General features: G+C 40.3%; 1 protein-coding gene and 1 non-coding gene across 2 annotated transcripts; one reads left to right on the top strand and one right to left on the bottom strand.

The window, feature by feature from the left end:
• The first annotated feature begins 7,815 nt into the window (after positions 1-7,815).
• LOC148154166 (uncharacterized) lies at positions 7,816-26,334 on the top strand. Its single transcript, XM_088016048.1, has 2 exons — positions 7,816-8,542; positions 26,159-26,334. Exons 1-2 carry the CDS (start codon positions 7,816-7,818, stop codon positions 26,332-26,334), a joined length of 903 nt encoding a protein of 300 aa, XP_087872174.1.
• On the bottom strand, positions 15,301-15,373 carry trnav-uac (transfer RNA valine (anticodon UAC)). Its single transcript has one exon. It is a non-coding gene; the product is annotated as a tRNA-Val (tRNA).
• Positions 26,335-26,538: the final 204 nt, after the last annotated feature.

Below are 26,538 nucleotides of genomic sequence, written 5' to 3'. Positions count from 1 at the left end.
TAATAAGTGCCACAGCACTGGAAACGACTTCCAACACAGGAAATAAATATGTAATCCACCACTCAGCGAGATGTGCTGGTAATTTTAGCCCGTTTCAGCACAAGCGTGTTGAGCTATCGCTATCGGAGCCTCGCAGGACTGCGGCGGTGGTTATTTGAACAGGTTTAATGCACTCTAATCCAACAGAACATGCCAGTCAAGACATGTTATCAGCGCCAACATGCCATCCACACAACACCTAATCCTCCCTGCGTGCTAATGGAAACGTAAACACTCACTGTGTTGGTGCAAACTTCCTGAAAGAGCCAGGGACATTAGGATACCATTTTCCCTCTGTCATTCACAAAGAGGTAAAGACCCCTCGCACCACCTACACTCCTGGTCAAAAAAAGGTTATTATTTAATGGAGTCGTCTTATCAGCCCTTCCACAGACGCCGTGGTCGTCCTGCCAGCAGAACAATGCGAACACACAGCCTTTTGTCAAGAGGAGTACCCAGTATTCCCACCCACCCCCTGAAATAACCCACACTGTACTCACACCTCCCCATTGTTATCTCATTTTTGTCTCGCTTCCATCCTTCCTCCGCCTGACTGCCCACCCTGCTTTTGGCAGCACCTCCACGCCGGCGTCTTGTGTTTTTTCCCTTCCAGTGCGGTCAAGATGTGCTCAAGATTGGCTTTATCTCGAGACGGGGAAGGCGGGAGTCGAGTGAATCAAGGCCATGAGAGCGAGGCGGGTGGGGGGGAGGAGAGGAGAAGGAGCCTGAAGTAGCACCTGCTGTTAACACTTTGGAGCGAGTGAGATCAATGTGCAGATTGCGAGTCGGGTGTGTGTGAACTGATTGTGTTTATAGTTCCTAATGACGTCAGACTTCACATGAATCACCACTGAAGGCATAAATACAATGTCTCCCTGGCAGACTTTTTCATTACGCACTCCCCAGCCGCACCCTCACCTCTAATTTCTGCCATTCGACTTTCCGAACACGGACGCTGTCGTTAGAACGTGATTGATTTCCTCTGAGCGGCTTTTACGACTCGTAATCTTCCCCCCTCTGCGCCCGTCGCTGCCGTCGTCGAAACACTCTGTTGCTATCATTTCTGCAATCTCTGTCTCTCCCACGCAAACACACACACACCATGATTTGAATAATTGTCTGATAACAAATTTGTATTACTTCATGCGAAATCCATACCTTCAGGTGTGCGTGTGTGTGAACCCGAAACCATCAGATAGCGCATGTCGGGTGTGTGTTAGTGAGAATAAACTGTGCCAATGGCCACTTTTAACAACTTTGAGTGAATAAATTCTCTTTAATTACAAGTTGTGATTAGATAACCTCAATCAATCTGCTTGCGTTCGCTCTCGCTGTTTCCTCAGTAATGCGTAACAGATGCACATCTAGCAGTAAATCAAAGATAAAACTCTGATCTGTTTCCTTCACCATCCAGTATTTCTCCTCACATATTTTCTGCCCCTCACTCCCATATTCTCTCTTTAATTCGGTTTATCGTAATTGTCCCATTACAATCAGAGAGCGATTGGATTCTGGGGGTAAATTAAGGTTTCTGAGAGGCAATTAGTGGACTAATAACTTCAAGTTCTGACAGGCTGGAATGAGGGACGGATGGACATGGATGGGAGGAAGACGAACACGTGGGGAAAGGCGAAGTGGATGAGCTTCTCCTGAAAGCACTCTGCACTGATAAATCACTTATAAGCCTAATATTTTTCTGAGATTGCGAGGGGAAAAGATAAGAGTTTGAGTTTGAAGAGTGTTTGTGGAACCGCGGGCGCATTTGTCTGAAAATTTAATTCTTCTGGAGTTCCTGTTTCGGGCTGCAGAGACTCGCATGGGATGAGCCTCTGCAGAGAAACACACAAAATATCAGACTTGACAGATCAGAAGTAACGTAGTAGATTTAAAGGAGGCGCAACTTTAAAAAAACACTAATTCAGCAAAGAAATCCCCCAATTTTATAAACGTTTAACGTATAAAACGTAAGACAACCTTTTATTTCAATTACAGAGATTGAGCCTTTAGGAATAACAAATATTCTAAAATAAGATTTAAAAAACATGCTCACTATTTTTGTTTTGTTTTTAATTTAACAAATAGAAATTATTTTTATCATGTTTTCCAAATTTAGGCTTTTAATCAAACATTAGATTGCATTTATGAAAAAACAGTTTGAATATCAAACGCTTTAAGAACTTTATCCAGAAACAAAATGCTTTTCAAACCTTGAAAACACCTAAGTGAAATTCAAGGATTTTCAAGGACTTTGAGCCTGAAGTGGTTTGGGTTCCTGTATGATTTGTTGATTGGCTCTGGTTAGATTCTCCCTTGGCTTTAGGTGAAGGCGGATCAGACTCACCTATCGATCGATCTGAACATCTGGAAGAAAGAGAAACAACCTAAACGGTAAATATCTCCCAGATTACACAGACTGTGTTGCCAGATCCTTGGAGAAAACTGACTGGCAACCTGCTGGTTGAGCCTTTACACCTGCAGCTCAGAGGGACTAAACCTGAAGAAGAAACTTGAATTTCCCTCTGGGTCAGTCGACGTCCTGCTGGGATGTTGGTTCCAATGTGCATCAGGTTAAAAGTGAGAATCATAATTCAGACCTAGAGACGTTTATTTCTTTTTTAGTCCGTTGTCTAAACTTTCTTCAAAAGAGAATTAAAATAATTTTTTCTCCTGCTTTTTAAAGCTCTTGTACTTTAAAAGCCCATTAAGGCTGTCAGCTGATGGGTCAAAAATGATAAAGTGGAAAGCCGATGCTAATTCCAAATTTTCCAAACCAATCACTAGACAATCATGCAAATGTGTCTCTTGGCGACGTACTTAAGGAGAACATCTGGTGCTGCAATAATCCACTTTGGGCAGCACAGGAGCTTCTGCAGAAAAAACTAACTGCCTCTGGCTGAGATTTATGACTTTCATACTCTGCAGACAAGATACAGAAACATCCCAGAGAACGAAGCAGAAAAACACTTTTAAAACTCGGTGTAGTCGGTTTGGCTGGACCTCATACCTGAACTGAATCTGGTGTTTGTTAAAGAAACAGAGTCTGTTTCTTCTGTCACTGTGACAACAGCAGCTTTGCTTCATTTGACCCAATGAAAAACAGCTGCATCGGTTTATTAATACAATAAAGAACGATGCTCTGTTTGCTAACTAACAGACTCTAAATGTACAAACACTTTAAAGAAATATCTGGCTCTATTCAGCTGAAATTATACTTGTAAAGTCAGAATTTATATGTATTTATGCTGTCATAGCAGAAGAACAATGAATTATAGTTAAAAACTCCCTGTGATTTCCCCCAGAGATTATTAAAGAACCTCTAATAAACGTCTCTGTCACCGCAGTAAAAAGATCAGACAGTGAACTTCTTCGCCATATTTTTGAGTCTCCATCTTGGATTTCTAAAGATTGAGTAAATAATGCTCCAGCAATGCCATCTTACACAAATTTATTCAGACACATATTCAGATAAAATTCACAACACAAAAACTTTTCCATCTAAAACATGAGTTTTTTCCAAAGTGGCCATTATTTTCGTAATTTCAATTTGTGCAATTTGATAGAGGCTTTGCAGCTGAAAAACTAGCTGCACAGCCTCTGTGACCTCAGTGCCTTTAGTTGAGTAAAGCATCTCGCGGTGCAGCTTCCATCACTTGTGTCAAAGACAGCATTTGTTGTTCATTATTGGCCTCACAGAGTCATGGATCTGGCTGCACAATGAGCTCCAGAGCCTCGGGGTAAAAGGTTTTGCTCTGCAGAATGTTTCCCAGGTTTCCTCAGGGATGTTCTGCAGAGCTGATGTGACAGGCACATGCCTCCATGGCCTCAGGTGTTTGTGTCCTGGCCAGTGGAGCACGTGATTAGCCGACACCGCCGGCCATCCATCTTGGTTGGTGGAGGAGGAGCGTAGATTGACTTCCAGCCTCGGGGAGCGGCCGAGTCTCCGTCGCCGCGCCGACCAAAAGCACAAACAGCAACAGCTCCGAGGCTGCTGGTTAATGTCTGTGATTCCTGTTCACTCTGTTCGCCGCAGTGTCAGTACATCACTTTATTTTGCTTTTCTAAATGACCTTCCTCTATTCTTTTTTAATAGCATAGAAATTTATTTTACATCAGAGTACAAGACGCACGGTGCAGTTACATTACATTAGTGAAAAAACATATATATATAAAGAACAGACAGAAAAAAATAAGAAAATATTGTGCATTAGTGAATAAATATTATTAACGGTGTGTGTGAGCAATAATAGAGCTCTGAAAGACTATCAGTTTGTGGAGCAATTAACAACAGTCATGTGATAATAATGACAATAATAATAATAAATCAATTATCAGTGAGAGGCAGGTAAATACAGACATACATGGATCACTTATAAGAGTTTATAAATCATCTCTACTAAATTTGTTATATTACATACAGGAACTAGATAGGATTTTTCTAAATGCTCATTATTTCTAGTTTCAGTTTTGTTCTTCCTGCTCTCTGTCTGGACCGCTGGTTTTATATAATATATAAAAACCTCTGGAAAAAATTTAGAGACCTCTTAAAATGATCACTTTGTCTGATTTTACTCTTTATAGGTATAAGTTTGAGTAAAATGAACATTGTTCTTCTATTCTGTGTCAATGTCAAATTTATTTATATAGCACTTTAAAACAGGTATAAAAATGCACCAAAGTGCTGTACAAGAACGAAATGACAAAACAGAGTAAAAACAATACATCAATTAAATGCCAAAGAGTAAAAATGAGTTTTAAGAAGTGATCTAATCTACATCTGCACCTTTCCAGATCTAATCTGGAAAGGTAAGTTATTCCATAAAACAGGAGCAGCAACAGAAAAAGCTCGATCTGCTTTCCTCTTAAGTCGAGTCCGAGGAGCCGTCAGTAGTAACTGATTATTTGATCGTAAAGTCCTGGACACAGACCGGAAATTTAAAAGGTCCCGAAGATAAGGGAGGGCTAACCCATTTAGTTCTATGAACTACTGACAGCATGTCTCTGAAATTTCAAGCAAAGATTTAGTTTTTATTTGCAGAAACTGAGAAATGATGAAAAAAACGAAAAAGCTGCAGTGGTTTCCGACCTCAAATAATCAAAGAAAACAAGTTCATTTTAGTTTAGAAACAACAATAATAATGTTTTAACTCAGGAGGAGTTCAGAAATCAACATTTGGTGGAATAACTATGAGGTTTTCAGTGGGATTCAGTGCGGTGGTCTATTAAGTTTTTCCAGAGCTGCATTTATGTTTGTATGTATAAAAGATGTGACAAAGTGCAAAAACCCATCCTGGGTATCCAGAGCATGAAATCTGCGAGATGCAGAGGAAAACGTAAACAGGAAAGAAGAAATGTTTGTTTTATTCTACTTGGATTCATTTATCTGTAATCCCAGAAGATTTAATTTAAAGTTTAGCATAAATCAGTTGCAGCAGAACCCAGTGGAGGATCGGGAGCAGAAATGCCCCAAACAAGCCCAGGAACTACATGCAGCAGCCATTTCTCTTTACAGATCTGATTTAGCTGTGCTCTGATCTTGGAGCTGGATGCAGTTTTGGCTGTTTTCCTGCAAAGCGCGGCAGTCACAGGCTATCTGGGCTTTGAAAGTGGAGAGAAGAGAGGAAGTAGAGCATGAAACGAGTTGGAGAGGATTGTGCTGGTGTTTGAAAGAGAGAGGGGGAAAAAAGAAGCTAAGACGATGAATAAAAAAAGAGCAGAAACAGAAAGGAGGAGAGATAAAAAGTGCTGCCTAAACCGGTGAAAGGAAAGAAAAAAAAAAGGTTTTTAAGTCTCGGGGTTCATACAGGTGCTGGAAAATCCTGAAACCGCCTGAATCTTAATGCAGCGTTCCTCAGGCTTCAAAAGTGCCTCAGTTTGGGTAAACTCAGATTGTTTTGCATTTATTAAACATAAATCAACAAACTTTATTCTCCAGCCGAATCAACTCAGTGGTTTGTTTGTAACCAGCTTTTCTGCTTGGTGTGCAATTTATTTACAAAGCAAATTAACATAACTTTCTGCTTTTGATGAAATTTGATGAGTTTCACTTTTTTTGACACCCAGAACAAACTTTGCTACATGCGATTCTGTTAAAAGCTCCACATAATATTCTCAAATTAAAGGTTAGATATTTTTTAAAAATCAGTGGGAGATTAATTTTCTGTTAGAAACTTTTACTGAAGTGTCAGACATTAAATAAAGCGCATTGAAAAGCCCAGTAGGTCGATAAAACCCTTATTTTAGATACGTTTGAATTGTTTAAGAACTCTGTATGCCGTCTTAGAAAGGCTTGAAAAGTCTCATTGAAAACCTGTTGAGCTTTTAGTTTTCCATCCATTAACAGTAAAGCTTTTAATGCACTAATTTACATTGAAACCCGTGAAAAGCAGCGTATTTGTACCTCGTTTCCTCGACAGTAACGGCGTCCCCAGCAGCTTCCTGATGGACGAGGCGGCAGACGCAGAAAAACATCTGAGCCTCTGACATAAATAACGAGTCTGACTGTGAGACCACGAGGCTCCTGAAGACGAGGACGACTCAGGAGGAGCAGGGAAAAGGCCGACGGGCCACGCAGTCGTCCTCGTCTTCCTCCTCTACCTGTGGCCAGTTTCCAGGCAACCGTGTGCTTGACCACACACCGGGATGAGTTGATGCGGCTCCGCTGCGGCAGCCGAGGAAGCTAATGTCAAACGCTCCCCGCGGCGTCCACTCAAGGTCAGAGGGTGGACCGAGCAAACCGGATCGGGTTTCGTCTCGTATTCGCGCTGCCGGCCCAAACACAAATGACAAAAAAAAAAAAACATACGAAGGTGTGTGTGTGGCATTATTTCACATCTGTGTGTGTTTTCGCCCCCCTGCGGCGCCTGAGCCCACCTCCCCACGGCGTTCTCCCTTTATTCTCCGAGCAAACGCTTCAACAGAGACCCACCACTGTTACACCTGTAGCTTATGGTAATGCTGCCACCGATTCACAAACATGGCCGCACACAGAGGGCCGTGTCAGTGGGAGGTGAGAAGTAAAAAACAACCAGTGGGTGAGCAGAAACTGGATCAAATATTAGAAATACGTGACAGGAGAGCGTCGTCTGCTCCACTCAGATAGGTGCATGAAATAATTACTGTCAACAATAACAAATTCTGGACGATACAATGGTTATTTTGCAGCTATTTTAAAGTAACATAATAGTCATAGCATAATAATGCCAGAATCAAAGATTAGTAAACTTTACATAACTAACTAGAAGACGTTTTAAATATCAAAAATGAGCAAATAAAAGAACAGAAACAACAAATAAAATTAACCAGAGGTTGGTTGAGACCAAAACACCAGACTGGAGTCTTTTGTCATCCAGTTTGTGGTGGAAAAAAAATTGGAAATTATTCAGCTCATTTTAATTTATCAAGTAAATAATGAACTTATTGTGTCAGGCTTATTACTGAGTCACAAAATGTTTCTCATTTAGGAATGAACTGAGGAAATGCCTGAGTATTTTGTGGGTCAAAAGGAGGCGACAAAATGTGGAGGAGTTTGAGGAACTTGATGACTTGTTCACAGGTGATGGTAGAGCCAGAGGTGAATGGAGGGATTAGGTCTTTGTCCGCAGAAATGAGGGTGAGCTCTGGTCTGGTGCGGAGAACGAGCCGAAAGGAAGAGATCCGTTTCCATATCAACCCTCAGCGATGACCATGACATTTAGATAGAGGCTGAAAGAACGAGACCCCAGATACAGGAAGCTGAGTGAGTTTCCACTGTGAGGCGCTGGGAGCATCAGTGACAGGATGAGGAGCATCAGTGACAGGATGAGGAGCATCAGTGACAGGATGAGGAGCATCAGTGACAGGATGAGGAGCATCAGTGAGAGGATGAGGAGCATCAGTGAGAGGATGAGGAGCATCAGTGAGAGGATGAGGAGCATCAGTGACAGGATGAGGAGCATCAGTGACAGGATGAGGAGCATCAGTGACAGGATGAGGAGCATCAGTGATAGGATGAGGAGCATCAGTGACAGGATGAGGAGCATCAGTGACAGGATGAGGAGCATCAGTGACAGGATGAGGAGCATCAGTGACAGGATGAGGAGCATCAGTGACAGGATGAGGAGCATCAGTGAGAGGATGAGGAGCATCAGTGACAGGATGAAGAGCATCAGTGAGAGGATGAGGAGCATCAGTGACAGGATGAAGAGCATCAGTGACAGGATGAAGAGCATCAGTGAGAGGATGAGGAGCATCAGTGACAGGATGAAGAGCATCAGTGACAGGATGAAGAGCATCAGTGAGAGGATGAGGAGCATCAGTGAGAGGATGAGGAGCATCAGTAAGAGGATGAAGAGCATCAGTGACAGGATGAGGAGCATCAGTGACAGGATGAGGAGCATCAGTGAGAGGATGAGGAGCATCAGTGACAGGATGAAGAGCATCAGTGAGAGGATGAGGAGCATCAGTGACAGGATGAAGAGCATCAGTGACAGGATGAAGAGCATCAGTGAGAGGATGAGGAGCATCAGTGAGAGGATGAAGAGCATCAGTGACAGGATGAAGAGCATCAGTGAGAGGATGAGGAGCATCAGTGACAGGATGAAGAGCATCAGTGACAGGATGAAGAGCATCAGTGACAGGATGAGGAGCATCAGTGACAGGATGAGGAGCATCAGTGACAGGATGAGGAGCATCAGTGACAGGATGAGGAGCATCAGTGAGAGGATGAGGAGCATCAGTGACAGGATGAAGAGCATCAGTGAGAGGATGAGGAGCATCAGTGACAGGATGAAGAGCATCAGTGACAGGATGAAGAGCATCAGTGAGAGGATGAGGAGCATCAGTGAGAGGATGAAGAGCATCAGTGACAGGATGAAGAGCATCAGTGACAGGATGAAGAGCATCAGTGACAGGATGAGGAGCATCAGTGAGAGGATGAGGAGCATCAGTGACAGGATGAAGAGCATCAGTGACAGGATGAGGAGCATCAGTGAGAGGATGAGGAGCATCAGTGACAGGATGAAGAGCATCAGTGACAGGATGAAGAGCATCAGTGAGAGGATGAAGAGCATCAGTGACAGGATGAGGAGCATCAGTGAGAGGATGAGGAGCATCAGTGACAGGATGAAGAGCATCAGTGAGAGGATGAGGAGCATCAGTGAGAGGATGAAGAGCATCAGTGACAGGATGAAGAGCATCAGTGACAGGATGAGGAGCATCAGTGAGAGGATGAGGAGCATCAGTGACAGGATGAAGAGCATCAGTGACAGGATGAAGAGCATCAGTGACAGGATGAAGAGCATCAGTGAGAGGATGAGGAGCATCAGTGAGAGGATGAGGAGCATCAGTGAGAGGATGAAGAGCATCAGTGAGAGGATGAAGAGCATCAGTGAGAGGATGAAGAGCATCAGTGAGAGGATGTAATATCTTAAGTCTGTTCTCTGAGCTACAGGGCTCCAGTGTAGGGACTTTAGAACGGGTGATGTGTTTTGTCTTCCTGGTTTTAGTCAGAACTCCAGCAGCAGCGTTCTGGATCAGCTGCAAATGGAGGAGACACTGTTACAATAATCAATGCGACTGAAGATAAATGCATGGATGAGTTTCTCTAGATTATTAATCCACTAATCCTGGAAATGCTCTCCAGGTGGTAAAAGGCCGACTTTGTAACCGTCTTTATGTGGCTCTGATTGTTCAGGTCAGAGTCCGTCACTACACCCAGATTTCTGGACATTGTTTGTTTTTCTCACTGTTGCCAGTCAGAATGAGCCAGCAGGAATCATTCCTTATAGTTACAGTTTTTCCAGGTTTGAATTTCATTCAAGTTGCATTAAAGGTCTTAAAAAGTATTAAACTTGCAAACACCAGCAGATACCCTGAACTTGCTTCGATAGATGAGTGGACTGCTGATGCCGTCACCATCTCCAATAACTAGTTGAAGAATTTTGAATTAATGATCTAAAAGCATCTTTGAATTTGAATTTTGAAATTCTTGAACACACTTTGCTTTTCCTTCTGCTTTGGAATTGACTTCTCTATCATGTTATTCTTTTATAATTTAAAGGTCTAGCGTAAATCTATAAGTTAAAGTTTTGCATTGTTTAAAAGTCGCATCTAAAAACTACCTGGACCTTAGAAACGGTTCATGCGCTGCATTTTGTTCCAGCAACACAAATATATTCCTAACGGCGTCTGTGTGTCGAACTGGGATCATGTAGTTCAGAACATGATCCATTTCCTAAACGTGAACGCGCCTCGGTTCAAAAGTGCAAATCAATCCCAGAACAACGGCGATGGATCTGGAGGGTATGCTGAAATGGAAATCGGTTCAAAGGAATCTATGCAGCAGGAAAACGAATCCTGTATCGATGCAGCGTTGGCTGCTCAGCAGGGAAGAGCCTACTGCTCCAAAACTGCCAGAGAAAACAAAAAAGACAGTTTTTAATTTATGTATTTTAGTTTGATTATTCATACAGGTAAGTCTCTGTAGCACGGTGCCTCGTTTCCAGTCGGGATTTGGTTAAACAAACAAACTAGAAAGCAACAATGTTTAAAAAGTCATATCCAATATAATGTATTCAGCAAATTACCAAGGAATATCAAACGAAGGCTGGAAATAAGGAATTAAACACAGGAACAACCTTCTGTGATTCTTCCTGCAGTTTAATAAAAATGCAGCAGAGGAGAGGCGTCTCAATGTGAGACTCAAAAAATGTATATAAATTAAAATGCAAAGATGTTTAAAACCAAGAGATTTAATTAAAATACTTTGCGGATTCAGTTTATATATAACCTCAATGCACAATAAAAGTCATCCTGAAGCACTTTGCAGTTGATTTAATTAAATCACACAGACGCTCACTTCATAATTTAATTAGTTTAATACATTTATATTTAAAGAAACTCGGCAGGTTGCATGGAGTCACGATTTACAGCTTTCACTCCTCCTGGACGACCAGGAAGCGACAGAAGACAATTGTTTGTGTTGAGTCGTTGACTTTTCATCGATCCCTCGTAGCTACATGGGAGAGGAAACGGAGCAGATCCAAAAATAAAAAAACTAGAAGAGATGAAGTAGGAGAGTTTTTCTTTTTAGGGTTAAAACAACACTGCAGTGGACAGGATTTAAAAGACATTTTCTTGTGGATTTTTATGTTATAAATGCACACAGACCACTGAATATACTGCCAACTGCTGGCCATCCACTGCAAGTGCAAGAGATGTTTGTTAAATCCAATATGGCAGACAGACGAAAAAGTAACTCAGGAAAATCCAGAAACACTTACAGGTAGCATTAAGTAAACACTACTGATGTATTTTCCAAATAGTTTTATATTTGGATAAAATTACTACTGATCACCTAGAAAAAAATCCAGGGTCGATGGATGGAAGGAGACGCCATGATTTATATTTTTGACAAGTTCACTGGAGGTTCAGTTCTGTCGTCTTTAACATCTGAGGTTTGTAAAGCATCAATTAAAACCTTGGTGGAACCAATCACAGAGCTGCGCGCTTTCTCTTTAAATCTATTTCTCCGAACCACATTTTAAACACATTTTTGAGAGTAAAAACCTCCTTTAACTGAACCATCATCTCCTGCAAAATGTTCATTATTACTTTAGTTTCATCTAAAGAACTCTACATAAAACTTCCTCCAGTTTCTCAACTGCATGTTGGACCGTTTCTTTTTTTAATTATTTTTTTTACTTACTGACATTTTGCCGATTTACCATTACTGTGCATAAATGGACAGAACAACAGCATTAATGAGGAAGCAGCGGTCGGGACGTAATTTCTGGGGTTATCATTATTATCGCTCTGCTCCTCTGCAGCTGCCAGTCATCTACCAACATGTAAAATCTCCCCTGTAATTTATTTTCCTTCGCTTGAACGAGGCATTAAAATGCATCATTTTGTCCCACGTGGCGTCGCTCCGGCTGCTGCCAGAACCGCCTCATGTAAGCAAAGAGCAGATAAACGAAATCAATGTCATTAAATTACACATTTAACAGCTTAATTCACTTCACTCCTGTCTGCGTTTCTGTTTTTTTTTTTTGTGCCACGCTTGGCGGACCCCTCCCTCCTCTGTCATGTCTGCGTACGACTAAACAGCTGCCATTCAAATATCTAGCAGCTGAAACAGTTTGACGAAGAGGAGGCGGGCCGGCGTGTGTGTGTGTGTGTGTGTGTGTGAGCGTGAGGGACGAGCGCGGGAAAGCGTCAACACATTTTCCGTGTAACTCTGAGTTAATGTGTCATTCATTCACAGCCCTGGAAGCTTCCAGGCCGGCCGGTCTGTTAGCACAGCCACTTTGCTGCTGCTTATTAATCAACCTGGCCGACAGACACTGGTGGCGCCGCCCTTCTGCCTGCCAAATACAGAGCTGGCCTCGCTCTGATAACTTTCAAAACACTCTACCCATTGCTCTCAGGCTGCCAAATTAGGAGCAACTCTGGCTAAGATAAGTCTAATAGGCGCATGCTGTGGGTAGGTGATAGACCGTGGCTCGCCTTGAAGACAGATGTTTTCTTTTTTCTCGGGAGGAAGAAAGCAGGCAAGGTTGTGAGGAAGCGAGCTAAAAAAATAGAAAAGAGGTTTGTTTTTCTTTCCGTGTTTTGAGGAGAACTTGGCCCAACCCGGGATGAAACGAGCGTCCTCGCTCGAGGAAATAACCGGCTCATAGAGGACACGTCTGAAGTCGAGTGGCTTCCCTGCCAGCAGGAAGGATTATGATTATTTACAATCTTCCTCCATCTGCTGGTCCAGCAAGGAGCAAACGTCACTGCCAGTCTCTGTTGGCATTGCTTAATGTGAAGTCAAAAAGAAAATGGATTCAGCCAAAATGTGACTTTGTAAAGAGATTTAATCCCCTCTTGCTCTGTGCTGAAGTGTAAATAATTGTGGAGACCTGGAGCGGAGCTGAGTGGAATCCACAAGTGCATTTTGTTCATTTAGGTCTTTTATGGTCTGCTAAACCAAAAGACTTCGCGACTCGGTTAGCTGGGTTTGTGTTGATTTAAAATGACTCGAATAATGAAAGTTTGAAGAGAACAGAAGCTGAAGCTTCGTGCTTCGTCGGCACCAGCAGAGTCAGAGCAGTTCTAGTGGTTTTACTGAAGCCGAGGGATCCGCTCACATTTCACGTTTCGACCCTTCAGACCAGATCGATGCTTATTTTCAAGATGCCGTCTGCAGCCGATTCTTAAAGTTTAAATTATGTTGATTAAACCAAGAAGTTGTTTCCTATTTGGAAATAAGGAAAGAAGCTCTAAAAAGACAATAAGAAAATGTACAAAGAGTTACTAACGGGTAAAAAGTTATTTTCTGTTTTTATTTGACAGACATTTCTTGTTATTCCATTTCTTATAACATTAATATTACTTCTAGTCACAAGAAACATTTTGGTTAAATTAAATTTCCTCTTCATACCAAAATCTACCAGGAATATGAATAATTGTGGGCTTTACTACAGATAAATAGAGAAGTGAACAGTTAATTATGTATTGAAATAAATAGATAAGTACATAAGGCAGTACATCAGTACTTCAGCAAATAAGTTTTATCACATATAACCAAAAAAGGTACTACAGTAACTATGTAAATAAGTAACTTAGTCTGTCAGTAAGTTAAGAGGATAAGTAGATGTTAGATAAATGTAAATATATTTAATTAAATTAGGTATGAATTAAGTAAATAAGCTGGGAAATAAGATAAAATATATGGAAATTTGAAAGAAAATAAAAAAATCAGCATTTAGATATAAAAAACAGCCTCTGAAATGACAAAATACAAATGTTTTACAGTGAAGATTTCATTGAAAGTAAAAAATCTGAACTTTTGTGAACACTTATCAAACATTTGACTAATAAAACCTATAAAAAAAATAAAATCTTCATTAAAACACCACTTTTGATGCTGTAGAGAAGGGGTGTCAAACTCAATTTCACCAAGGGCCATTTCAGCATATTGGCCCCCCTCAACGGGCCACATTGACGGTACAAATCAGGAGAGCATCCCTGCTAAAACACCCCAGACAAAAGGTTGACTTCCCTCATTCAGTTCTGCTGAGGCTTATAATGAGTCAATGGTCCAGGTGTGTTAGAGAAGGAACGCATCTAAAGCTGCAGATGGTAGCTCTGGAAAACTAGACTTGGGCAGCCCTAGCATAAATGTATAAAAATACAATGTTAAAAATAAATTAAACACCACCTCATATTGTTAAATAACTGATTTTATGTATTGAAGTTTTAAATATTACATTTGAGTTTCCATGGATGCTCAGTTTAAAAATTACAATATTTAAATCAGTGTTTAAAGGTGAGCAAGCAAATAATAAAAACAAGTCACATGGGCAGACATTATATTTACGCAAAGATTTAGTCTCAGAGGCAACTGAAACCAATTAATTTAAAAAATCCTTTCTGAATATCATCTCATGGTCTCTGAACTAAATGCATCTTTCTGACAGCGTGTTGAAGAGTTATGGACCAGATGCTTTGGAGCGTCTGGTTAGGAAGCGCATTACAAACCTTTGGTTGAAATGTAGTTTGTAGTCAATTTGTGCTCAAAACCTATTTTAAGTCAATCATCGGCCTATAAAATGCTGGGGGGCCACATGTGGCCCGCGGGCCTTGAGTTTGACACATGTGCATTACGCCATAGAAATGCCAATTGGTAATTGAAGTAAAGTAGCTTCGATTCCAAGAAGCCTACAATGAAGTCGATTGGCAAATGAACCATCACAAAAGAGGAAGGTTCTTATTGTCTCACTGCACCCCAAGAGATACATAACCGACAAAAACCATTTCTGTCTGGTTTTGAACCAGAGACCTTTTGCGTGTAAAGCAAACGTGATAACCACTACACTACAGGAACTGAACTTTTTTGCTTTGTTTCAGTTTGAGGTTCCAAAGTTGATGATGTGAGATACAATGCATGAAAATTTCAACTGAGGCTTGCACTCAGATGCCTGGATTCAGAGTATAGACCATGACACCACAGAGCCTTGTTGACCTTTAGTAAACACCTGTGATGAAGAGAACAAACTAAATCTGTTTCTGTCTGGTTTCGAACCAGAGACCTTTAGCGTGTAAAACAAACATGATAACCACTACACTACAGGAACTGAACTTATCTGCTTTGTTTCAGTTTGAGGTTCCAAAGTTGATGATGTGAGATACAATGCATGAAAATTTCAACTGAGGTTTGCACTCAGAGTACAGACCATGACACCACAGAACCTTGTTGACCTTTAGTAAACACCTGTGATGAATAGAACATGCAAAATCTGTTTCTGTCTGGTTTCGAACCAGAGACCTTTTGCGTGTAAAGCAAACGTGATAACCACTACACTACAGAAACTCATGCTCTCTGCAGTGTTCCTGGTAGATGATCCAAAATTTGTTAGAGACTAATGTCAACGATGGGCATGGAACAATGTCAAATACTTACAGATCCTCTCAGAGAGCACAGTAACTTGGTGAACAAACTGTCAGACTTATACTTGTGCCTAATTTCACATTACAGTCCATAAACTAAGCCTGGGATCAAAAAATGTATTAAAGATGTCATTAGCAGAGACAAATGGTTCTACAGAGACTTGGCTAAATTGCTATAAAATAAAATCAACACATTAAAAAAAATATCTCTGAAATACAATCAACACTTGAAAATTAAAAATGGTTCAAAAATAATATCAACACTTCAAAATACAAATCTCTGGAAAATAAAATATTATGTATGTTGTTTTGAAAAACATTGGAATATAAGCACTTTTATCAAATCTTCAGTGGTAAGATCATGTAAGTTCTTCTTAAATCCATGGAAACTCAACAGTTTGTAAGGTAGGTGAGTTAGCTCAGCAGGTTAGAGCACCGTGCTGGTAATCCTGAGGTCATCGGTTCAAATCTCATATGGGGCAATGCATGTGTAAGGTCTTTCAGACAATCAATACTTCAACATAAATAAGGGTTCAAAAATAAAATCAACACTTCAAAATAAATAAGGGTTCAAAAATAAAATCAATACTTTACAATTTAAAAAAAGGTTCAAAAATAAAATCAACACTTTAAAATAAAAAGTGGTTCAAAAATAAAATCAACACTTCAAAATAAATAAGGGTTCAAAAATAAAAACACTTTACAATTAAAAAAAGGTTCAAAAATAAAATCAACACTTTAAAATAAAAAATGGTTCAAAAATAAAATCAACATTTTACAATTACAAAAATGGTTCAGAAATAAAATCAACAGTTCAAAATGAATAATGGTAACTGTTTATGTCTGTTCAGTCCATAAACTAAGCCTGGGATCAAAAACTGTATTGAAGATGTCATTAGCAGAGACAGAGGCTTGGCTAAAAAATAAAATCAATACTTACAAATAAAAAATGGTTAGGAAGCGCATTACAAACCTTTGGTTGAAATGGCGTGTTAAATTCAAGTCTCCATTACAGACCAGAGAAAACTAAAAAGAATGCAACGTTGTGTAAATCCATTTGAGGAGGTGGCAGTTTATCTGGAGGAAATAAAAGACGATGCAAAAGTTAATTAGACTGTAACATGCGCAGTCCGCTGCTCAACCACTGCGGACGCTGCGAAGAATTAGAAACCGCTGGAAGTAACTCACCCAGCGGATTTAACAAATGGAGCCTTCTGGGTTCACGTTACCCAGGAGAGCGGCGCTCTGGAGGAGCTGCAGACGTAACATCTGTCCGTTTCAGAGAAGCGAAACCACGCTAAATAAATAAATAAATAAATAATCCTGGTTAACTCACAGAGTTCAGTTGGTCTGTTTGGATCAGACAGATCCAACTGACTGATGAATTTGCGCAGATTTTTCTGCAGATGGGAACCAGGAGGAAGTTGTTCAGACCCCAGCGGGTGAAGTGATGCTAATTTAAGTGAAGTCACTTAATTTAATTTATTAAAAGTTATTGGGGCCTCAGTCAGTGGTTTTTGTCACTATGGAGAAAAATGTAGATGCATTTATCTGCTTAATCTGTGATGGGATCGACTAAATAGCCGATGTTAATATGATTGTAATTTCACGGATAAAAATAGTACATGGCCGATTTTTTTTTATGTTGTCGGTCAAGATAACGGATGACAAAAAAAGTCTAGCGCGACCTGCCGCCCTGACACCAACTCACACATCTTCATTCAGTCTTACTTGTAGATCGATTTTTCTTTTCTTGGACGTTTTGATGTTAGCTTGTCGAAGTCTCAGTTTTATTCGCTGGGAAAATCAATAAGCAGCTTGAGGTGACTCTGCTGCTCTCTAGTGGCGAGAAGCCGCAATGTTGGCTGGTAACAATCGGAATGCATTGTGGGAGATGTAGTTTGTAGTCAATTCGTGCTCAAAACCTATTTTACGTCAATCATCGGCCTATAAAATGCTAGGGGGCCACATAAAATGACATGGCGGGCCACATGTGGCCCGCGGGCCCTGAGTTTGACACGTGTACTGTAGAGCCTCATTTCCTGAACTCATGACTGTGAGAAATGGAGCAGTGTAATTATTCTAATGCAGCACAAAATGTCTGTGTAACATTTTATAAAACAGCCTCTGATGGTTCAGCTGAGCAGCTTCAGGTCGTCGTGGATCTGTAAAAACCGAGTGAGAGCGTCTAATAAACCAAAGTAAAACAACGACCCGTCTTCCACCAGGAGCCTCAGGATTACAGGAGATCGAACTGTTAGCGTGTAGAAAAGTGTGAAGCTGCTTCTGCTCTGTGGTTTCTGGCCTTGGCGCCTCAGTCAGACCTGAGGAACCCGACAGGCTCTGTCTGCGCAGCGACTCGGCTCGGCCCGGGCGACTGACGGCTCCGGCTGCCGGCCATGTTCATGCATCCTGAGCAATAAGCCTTCATGTGAAAATTAAGTGGATTATTGGGCTTATTTTGTATTCCAGACAACATCTCAGCTTTTCTCTTTCTATGAACCAAATGAACATTTTCTCTCTCTGAGTAAAGCAGGTTTTTTGGTAACTTGTAGTTGCCTCTCCGCTCTCCAGTTTTCTTAGCGACGTCAGATTTTGTGTTTGATCTGATCTGATCCGCTCAGCCTTGCGGAAACATTTCTGGGTATTATTTTTATGCCATCTGTGTTCGTATTGATTCGGCGACTCTTCCTGCACATGTTTTATTGATTTGGAAATGTGAAAGTTCAAAGACAGCGCTTTTTGTTTTTGCTAATGGGCAGAGCCTGTTAGCTTGTTCCAGATTTATGGGCCACCATCTCCCAAAACAAAGAGTAATTGGCTCAATCGCAGCCTCCGCTAAGACGTGTCATGTTTAAACCGTCACACACTTTGCTGACATCACAGTTAGAGAGTTCAGAGGTCATTTGGAGAATAACAGTGAGTCTCCATTACATTACCACTTAACAACAAAACAGGAGTTTTGAATGGATGGATGCTAAAAAAATATAGATTAATCACCAAATTAGCAATTAGCAGGCAGACAAATAAGTAAATATCAATCAAATAATAGATAATAAAACAGGAATAAGTGTGTAAGTAAACAAGTCTAACATATTTGCTGAGAGTTATGTGACCTCATTGAGTTAATAATATTTATTTTAGTGACTAAATAGTTGTTAAATCCAATTAAAATTTAAAAATATGTTATTGTTATGTTATCATAACTCATGTCATTTTATTATCTTGGAAGAGTCAGAGCGCTGTAGGCAGGACTTATTTGAGATGCTAATGAGCTGCTCCCTGTTGCAAGTAAACAAGGAAATTAGTATCTATAAAATAAAGTAAAAATAAGCAAATAATTCAGCTAATTATTGATAATAAGTGTGTTAAAACTCTATAAATTGGTAGATAAATACATATTACTGTGTAATTGAATAGGTAAGTTGCACAAAAGCAGGAGGATGAGCAGGTATGAAGTCAAAATAAGTGCAACCACGTTAATAAGAATATATTTAAGTCATTATGCAAATAAATATTAATAATAAGTCAAAAGTTTCTATGTAGATAATAGATAATTGAAATTAAGTAAATAGGCACATTCATATGTCAATTATCATTAAGTAAAAATCTGTATCTTAAGTGATTTCTGGGTAAGTAACTACGTAAACAACAAATAAATAAAGTAAATATCTATGTAACAAACAATAAATGTAGAAATAAGCAGCTAGAATGTAAATAATTAAGTAAACATTACTGAGTTGAATTGTAAATATGTTTACTGTAGTAAATATGTAATTTACTGTGTTCTTAAGAAAGCAAGTGTATAAATGAGTATAACTAAGTCATTAGTGAAGTTATTAAATGAGCGACTCACAATGTGGAAGATTCATAAAAACGAGGTTTTAATCAGATACTTAACAGGCTGATGGACGGATGAATTATTTATTACCAGTGAAAAACAGCAGATAACAGTCAGATTAACGGCGCTTTTCAAAAATAAAATCTATACGGACTTCTCCAAAACGTATCGTTCTTGGACAGTAAATAAAGGAGATCACTGGACTGAGCTGCTGCTGAAATGGAGCAGCCACATAAAGAGGTAGGTCATAACGGAGAGTCTGACACTTTTAGGCAGCAGGACAAGAGCTCAATTATTTAAATGGCTGCCACATGCTTTATTACACCTGAGATACGTTTTTATAATGCCACTGGCTTTAAATGACGGCACAGCAGGACTCGTTTTATTTATTCATATCCTGAAGGGTTGAAGCAGCGCGGCTCTTTTGGGGGGGATTTTATAGAACCTGGCAACATTTGCAGACACCCTGAACTCGTTTGTATTTAAAGTCTGAATGTAGTTTACATGTTGTTTGGGGGTCTGGACCAGATTTGCACCAGTTTTTCCCTCCTCTTTCCTCAAAGCGCCGTCATTCAGGGTCTACCTGCATGTTGGGATCAGTGTGCGTTATGAAGGGCACACACCGGCTTTGCACATGGAAGCAGCTTTTCTCCATTTGTCTGACGCGAGAAAACAGCAGCTCTGACAACAGCCTGCGGCACATTTATTTGTTTGCTTTATATTACATTCAGAAGTAATAGACGCTGCGCAGCCTTGGACCTTCTGGCTTTTGGTGGGCCTGTCAGCATGATGGGCGCCCCGATGCAGTGAGGCATCACTGTGTTACAGTGGTAATAAGTTCACCTGGACGTCACGGAGGATTTCCAGAGAACGTGGTGGATTTTCTTTGGTGCAGTTTTCACTTTTAACACACAGAACCTGTGGAAAACCTGCTCCAGTGCCAGGGAGGTGATGAAGCCTTTTGATTCCGGTGTTGGAGCAGAAATGCATCCAAAAGTTACTGGAGCTGCAGAACTTTCTGTTAAAGGAACTGAATATTTTATACTGATTACTTGTTTTGCTTGCAGAAAACAGGCAGGAATGATGAATGTTGAGGTTTTCAGTTGGTAGCATTGAAATAATGGCTGCTACTACTAATACATGTTGTTATAGTCTATGAAAATACATGTGAATATGTCTTTATTTAACAAATTCCTAATTGATTTTTAAATTATGAAAGTTTTCATTAGGCAGCTGGAGCCACACATATCACTTACAAGGACTTTTTTCATGTTATATCTTGTTAAAATGCCTGAATGTGTCTAAAGTTTGGATATTTCCTCCTTCTAAAGCAAATGAATGTCTCTCCTACTCCATACATCCCCCATAATTAGGATAGTAATAAATATTTAAGCTGTAATGGCCTTACTCTGTAGATTAAATGCTGTTTTAAATATTTATGAATGACTCTTTTATTCTTCAAATTCTGACTTGGACGGCTTGGTGACTTTAAGATGGAGTTTATTGGTTTTAAAACCAAATAAATATTGGATTTGCTCTTTTTTTTTTTTAAATTCTAAGTTTCTTATTTTTTAAAGAAAGTTGAGAGTGTTGCATCCTTAGTGTGTCTGTTTATCGCTCCTTTGCTCGTCTTTGAGTTAATTTAAAAAACAAACAGAAACATGCAGTTTACCATTTTTCAAGAAAACTGTTTAGATAAACAGTTTAGCCAAACTGCATGAGAGGAAGGTCAGAATAATTCATGGTTATGTTTCTGAGAATCTGTTCTCCTCCAGAAGGCAGATCCGTTCTCTACTCGCCTTCGCTTTGTCTCATGTCAGACAAACTTTAAATATGAAGCGTCCTTATCTGACAATAACCCTCCAGTGCTGAAGGTGTTCAACATCTGACTGAAACGCCTTTTATCGTCCTATTTGCATATTTCAATTACAACTCCGCGGAGGAGGGAAGCATCAGTCGCCTCGCCGTCGCTCTGCGCGTGATTGACAGGACTGTCGCGTTGAACGCACCTGTGTGTGAGGCAGAGAGGCTTCAGCCGAGCAGCGGGGGGCTTGCAGGCTGCGCTGGGGGAGCTGAAATGAAGGTTAGCAGCTGAATGACGATTTAAAACCGGCTTTGAAAAGGAGCCGGTATGGAGCCGTCTGTTTGATCGAACATTTACGGAGAAGCAGGGGAGACTTTAGGACGTTCTGTTCAACTGTCAGGCAAGTTTAGCAACAGGTTGGAAAACGTGCAGAACCTGAACCTAAACCTAAAGCTTTAGAGCATTTATGCAAATTTATTCAGGGTGTTGGTGGAGAAAAACATGCTGCACACTGCAAAAACACTAAAACTCAAATTATTTCTCTAGCTTCTAGTGCAAATGACTCACTTCCAAGATGTATGCAGGACAGTCGCGTGAATGCAGCTGTGTGTGAGAGGCGGAGAGGTTCCAGCCGAGTAACTTTTTAACAAGAAAAACGGTTTTAATTCAGTAATTTCTTAATATTGATTTAGAACATGACAGTGTCCACTGGCAGAATATTTCATTCATAACATGGGGAAATGTCTTAATATAAGTGAAATAACCTATTTTTCAGCAATATTAATGAATTATTTACTTAAAACAAGCTCATATAATTGCTGAAAAGTTAACTGTAAGTTTTGTCTTATTTCAAGTGTACTAAGATATTCACACTACACTGTAAAAACAAATCCGTAAAATTTATGGTAAAAAATGCAAAATACCAACAACTACCAAAGAAATACCATAAAAACTGGACCAAAAATACTTGGTTAGATGTTTAGTTTTTTGATCAGTTATTATTCATAGAGCATTAGTGGTTGACTTGATCTGACTAACAATCAATTTTCTAAGACAGGAGTGTCCAAAGTGCGGACCGGGGGCCATTTTTAGATCTCTGAGTGATGGTGTTTGGTCCTCTGAAAAAGTTTTGTGTCTCCTAAAGCTCCATCAGGGGGTTCTGAGAAAACGGTTAGCTTGGTCTGAAAATGTGAACAAGCAGGTCTTACAGGCCCCGCCCCCTTCCTCTGTGCTGCGCTGCAGCGAAGCCTGCAGAGAATCCAGAAATCTACATTACATTGCTCCTCCACCATTAGCTTAGCTGCAAAAGTCTTAAATTTGAACAATACAAGCTGAACACAGGAAGGGTGTAAGCAGCGCATACACGTTGATTGACAGCAGTAAGGCCCTCCTCCAGGCTCTGATTGGTTGTTTCTGAGAGGGAGCTGTGTATTTCATGATTAAAGAAGACACTATGTGAGTTTTGTTTGAGTTGCATCTTTAAAATGATGTTCAAAATAGAATGCATTAAAAAAAATTACATAAAAAAATACAAAAATAAGTTATGCATTTAAAAGAAATTATGTGAAACAATGATAAAAAAAGAATATAAACATCCTTCCAGGCATTAAGGCATTAAGGCAGAGGACTTTGTTTTTTTCACAGATTGTTTTGACAGCCATGACATAGTGACAAGTTTGAATATGTAAAAAATACATTTTATAAATGTTACATCCTGAAACTTTAAGATAAATAAAACCATCTTAAAATAATAATAATAATAATAATAAAAAATTAGCTACAAAAACCAGTTTCTGCATTCTTCTTTTGTTTCGTAATACAATCTGAAATGTCCCTGCTTTGAAATCAGGCAACACAGATTTTCATAGTTTGATTTTTTTTTCCGTCTTTTTTCAACAAACAGCCAGATTTACGGTGCGATACACGGAGACAAAGGAAAAACCTTCAAGCTGTACTCCTTAATCACTATTTTGTTTCTGCACTTGTAAGAAAATAGTTTGGAAATGCTCTGAACAATAACAAACGGTCCAAGAAAAGTAATGCCAGAAAATCCCCAACTGTGCCAGCTGAAGTAAAAAAAACAAACTGAGCCAGGCTGGCTGCAAACATTACCATGCAAAGTGAGGGGCTGCGTGTTGACGGAGCTGCAGTATCTAGGCCACCCCAGCGTGGGCTCTGTTTGATGTGAGAACGATGCCAGATCGTAGTGGAGAAACTCACTTTCAGCTCCAGAGACCCGCAAACATTCGCCGAAGCTGCAACTGCAGGATGCAGAAACCTGAAGCAAAACTCGACGATGTCCCCGTATGTTTACACGCAGCGAGGCGATGATGGAGGGTCTGAATGCGCGCGAGTACAATGAGACGCTTGAAGACGTGCGAGCGCGGCACACACACACACACACACACACACACACACACACACATTTACAAACCCCAGCAGACTCACAACGAGTGTTTACTCATTTATTTTAGCTGCTTGTTTGTTTTGCTCTTTAAATCGGAGGAACTGTGCAGCTGTTGCTGCTGCTGGCAGAAGCTGCAGTTCTGGGATTCATTAGTTCTTGTTTCCTTCCTTCTGTTTTTCTCTCACCCACTTCTTCCTTCTTCCCTCCATCCATCCTCGCACTGGAGCACCGTGTCGTTTTTTCTAATATGTTCAAGATTTAATAATCTGTTACTGTCTACATCTCTGTATATGAAGACATGAAGTTTTCCTAGAAGAGCTCAGATGCTCTGAACAGGTTCTTTAAAAGCTGCTGTTTTTCTTTTTTTTTGTCTGAATCATCAGAGATAATCTGTCGCTATACAACGGATGTTTATCACCAGATGATCAAAAATGTGCTTAAGTTGAATTATGTTGATCGTGGCTCAAAAGCTTGACTCATATTTTATAGATCAAAATTCATATCTGATCCTCTTTGATTCCCACCATGTTTTAATCTTTCTCCCAGAGGGGGAAAGTGAGACATTAACTTAAAAGTTGGGCCTTTTTCGTGACTTCATGTTTTTCAGCATTTAGTTCACTATGTCTTCTGACAGCCGATATGAAGATCAATTTCATTAGCAGTGAGAAGAAAATCTTCACTTCTGCTTGAAGGTTGGAAATGTCATGTTAGAAGTTAAATCTAATGCTGTCTGAAGTTCAGGCGCAACGATTCAGGCGCAGATCGTCTTGATTTTGGGAGATCGGTGATCGGCTGATACTTACATGTGAAGCCAATTTTATCCGCCAATTTTATTTACCTCAGCAAAGGTTTAAAAATTAACCAATAGTCACCAAACTGATGCCAACTCAGCGACTTTCTTGGTATATTTAGCAAAATTTCAGACAGAAAAATTGACATCGACAGGTCAGGATTTTTAAAGAGCGGTAATCAGGGATCGGCCAAAAAACTGCAATCGGTTCACCTCTTTTATGAAGTTCAAGTTCCAGCTTGGAAAGTCCAACATTTCTCACCTGAAAATCCAATATGGCAGCAGAACCAAACAACCTGTGAAATTTAAAAACTAGGCGCCATAACCTCTTGGAACTGACTTGCTTCAAATATTGAAGAGAGAAATATAGAAAAGAGGTTGAATTCTTAATAAATTGCTTTTTAATCCACACAGAAATTTAGCAAACACAATTAAACTGAAGTAAAACAAAAAGTAGGACAAAAAAAACAAAACATTCCTGCTGTTCTGGAAAAGTGAAACGCAAATAGAAATGAGATGATTGTGAGAATGATGTTGGGAGCCTTTTTTTTTTTTTTTTGGCTTTGTACAAGACCTATAAGAAGAGCCAAGACTTTAGATCATACATCATGTCCGCCGTGGCCCATGGCGCCCCTATTTCACCCATCATTACCTCCTGACTCCTGGAGCCCCACGGGGCCCGGAGCGCCTAGGGAGCCGAGTGACAGACAAACAAGAGAGGATGGAAAGAGTTTGTCTGAGGAGGAAATGTTGGGTTCCAAATCAGGAAGACGACTTTAAAGTGATTTGTTTTCTATTCTGAGCACACACACACACACACACACACACACACACACACACACACACACACACACACACACGAGAACGGCTCAGGATTCAAGTGTGTGTGATCAGGACTGTGAACTGTTCCTCCTCTGGGCTGTGACAGTGTTCACAGGGCAACCGGAGCTGATCGATAGACACTCACTGCCACTTTGTAATGACTCAAGTTAAAAGAAGACGAGTGAAACAGATGGAGCTCCTTCGTTTTGTTCCCCGAGGAAACACAAAAACATACGCCGGACCATCTATAATCTCACTTCCTCTCTCTCTTTTTTTGGCCCTCTGTGGCTCTTTTTGTCTCCCTCTGATCTAATTTTTCTTGTTCGCTGTCTCTGGGTCTTCCTCTACAACACATGTGTCAAACTGAAGGCCCGGGGGCCAAATCTGGCCCGCTGTAGATATTTACGTGGCCCTTTGGACTCCAGAGGAACGCATAAATAACCCTTTACTGTAACAGTTGGGTGCTTAAACGCCAGTCTGTCCTGTTTTTTGTGATTCCACAATTATGGAACATCAACATATCCCCACAACTTTTAACAATAATCCTTAAATTTTGAGTTTACCGCAACTTTTTCACCAAAATGATGAAAAAAACATTGTGTTTATGTGATGCTACCTCCCACCTGCAGGTGGCAGTATATCTTATTTGTACTACATTGCTACCTCAGCTGTAATAGTTGAACAAAAAGTCACATTTACCATCATACATACGTGCAAACATTAGACATTATTTAGCTAATATTTCTAAATTAGCTCCACAAATCTGTGATTTTGATTGCAAAAAAAATGGCTAACATCTGGAGGGACTGATCAGTTTCAAAACATGTTCGATGTGATTTAATGTTAAGAAGTACTTATCAGGTGCAGACACAGCTGTTTGTTACTATTTTAACAGTTTAATGAGTTTTATCATCAACATCGATGATCTTGATGAAGCCCGAAATGAAAATGAGTTGGACGCCGCAGCTCTACGACTTTTCGATCGACCTGTGGTAAAGCAGGGAGCGATCTCGGCTCCTGACGCTGAATGTGCTGCACACGCAGACGGACGTGGGGCCGATCTGGAGGTTTCTGAGGAAACGCTGCGTGTGCATATGGTCTCTCTCTGCTGGGAGCTGGCCTGCTTCCTCAGGACTTCAGACTTCCAGCTCCCGTCTGAACCCAGGAACAGAGACACCGACTCACCGGAGGCCCGGGAGATGAAAGAACGGAGCGAATGAAAGAGTGGTGGAGGAAAAGAAACAAAGTGGGAGAGAAGGATATGATGATGATCTAATGTTAACTGTTAACTTAATTGAAGTTTGTAGGTTAACACTTTATTCATCAAAAATATCTTCTTAAAAATCCTGAAGTTGTGGTAAAATAAGGTTATTGTATTATTGACAACAAGGCTGCATATTTAAGAAAATCACAGGTTTATGCAA

This window comes from Poecilia mexicana, unplaced genomic scaffold (assembly GCF_051168715.1).
Source record: "Poecilia mexicana isolate PSO_F unplaced genomic scaffold, ASM5116871v1 scaffold_18, whole genome shotgun sequence".
Taxonomy (NCBI): Eukaryota; Metazoa; Chordata; class Actinopteri; order Cyprinodontiformes; family Poeciliidae; genus Poecilia; species Poecilia mexicana.
The sequence above is the reverse complement of the archived record's forward strand: the minus strand, read 5'-3'. Positions and strand labels throughout refer to the sequence as shown.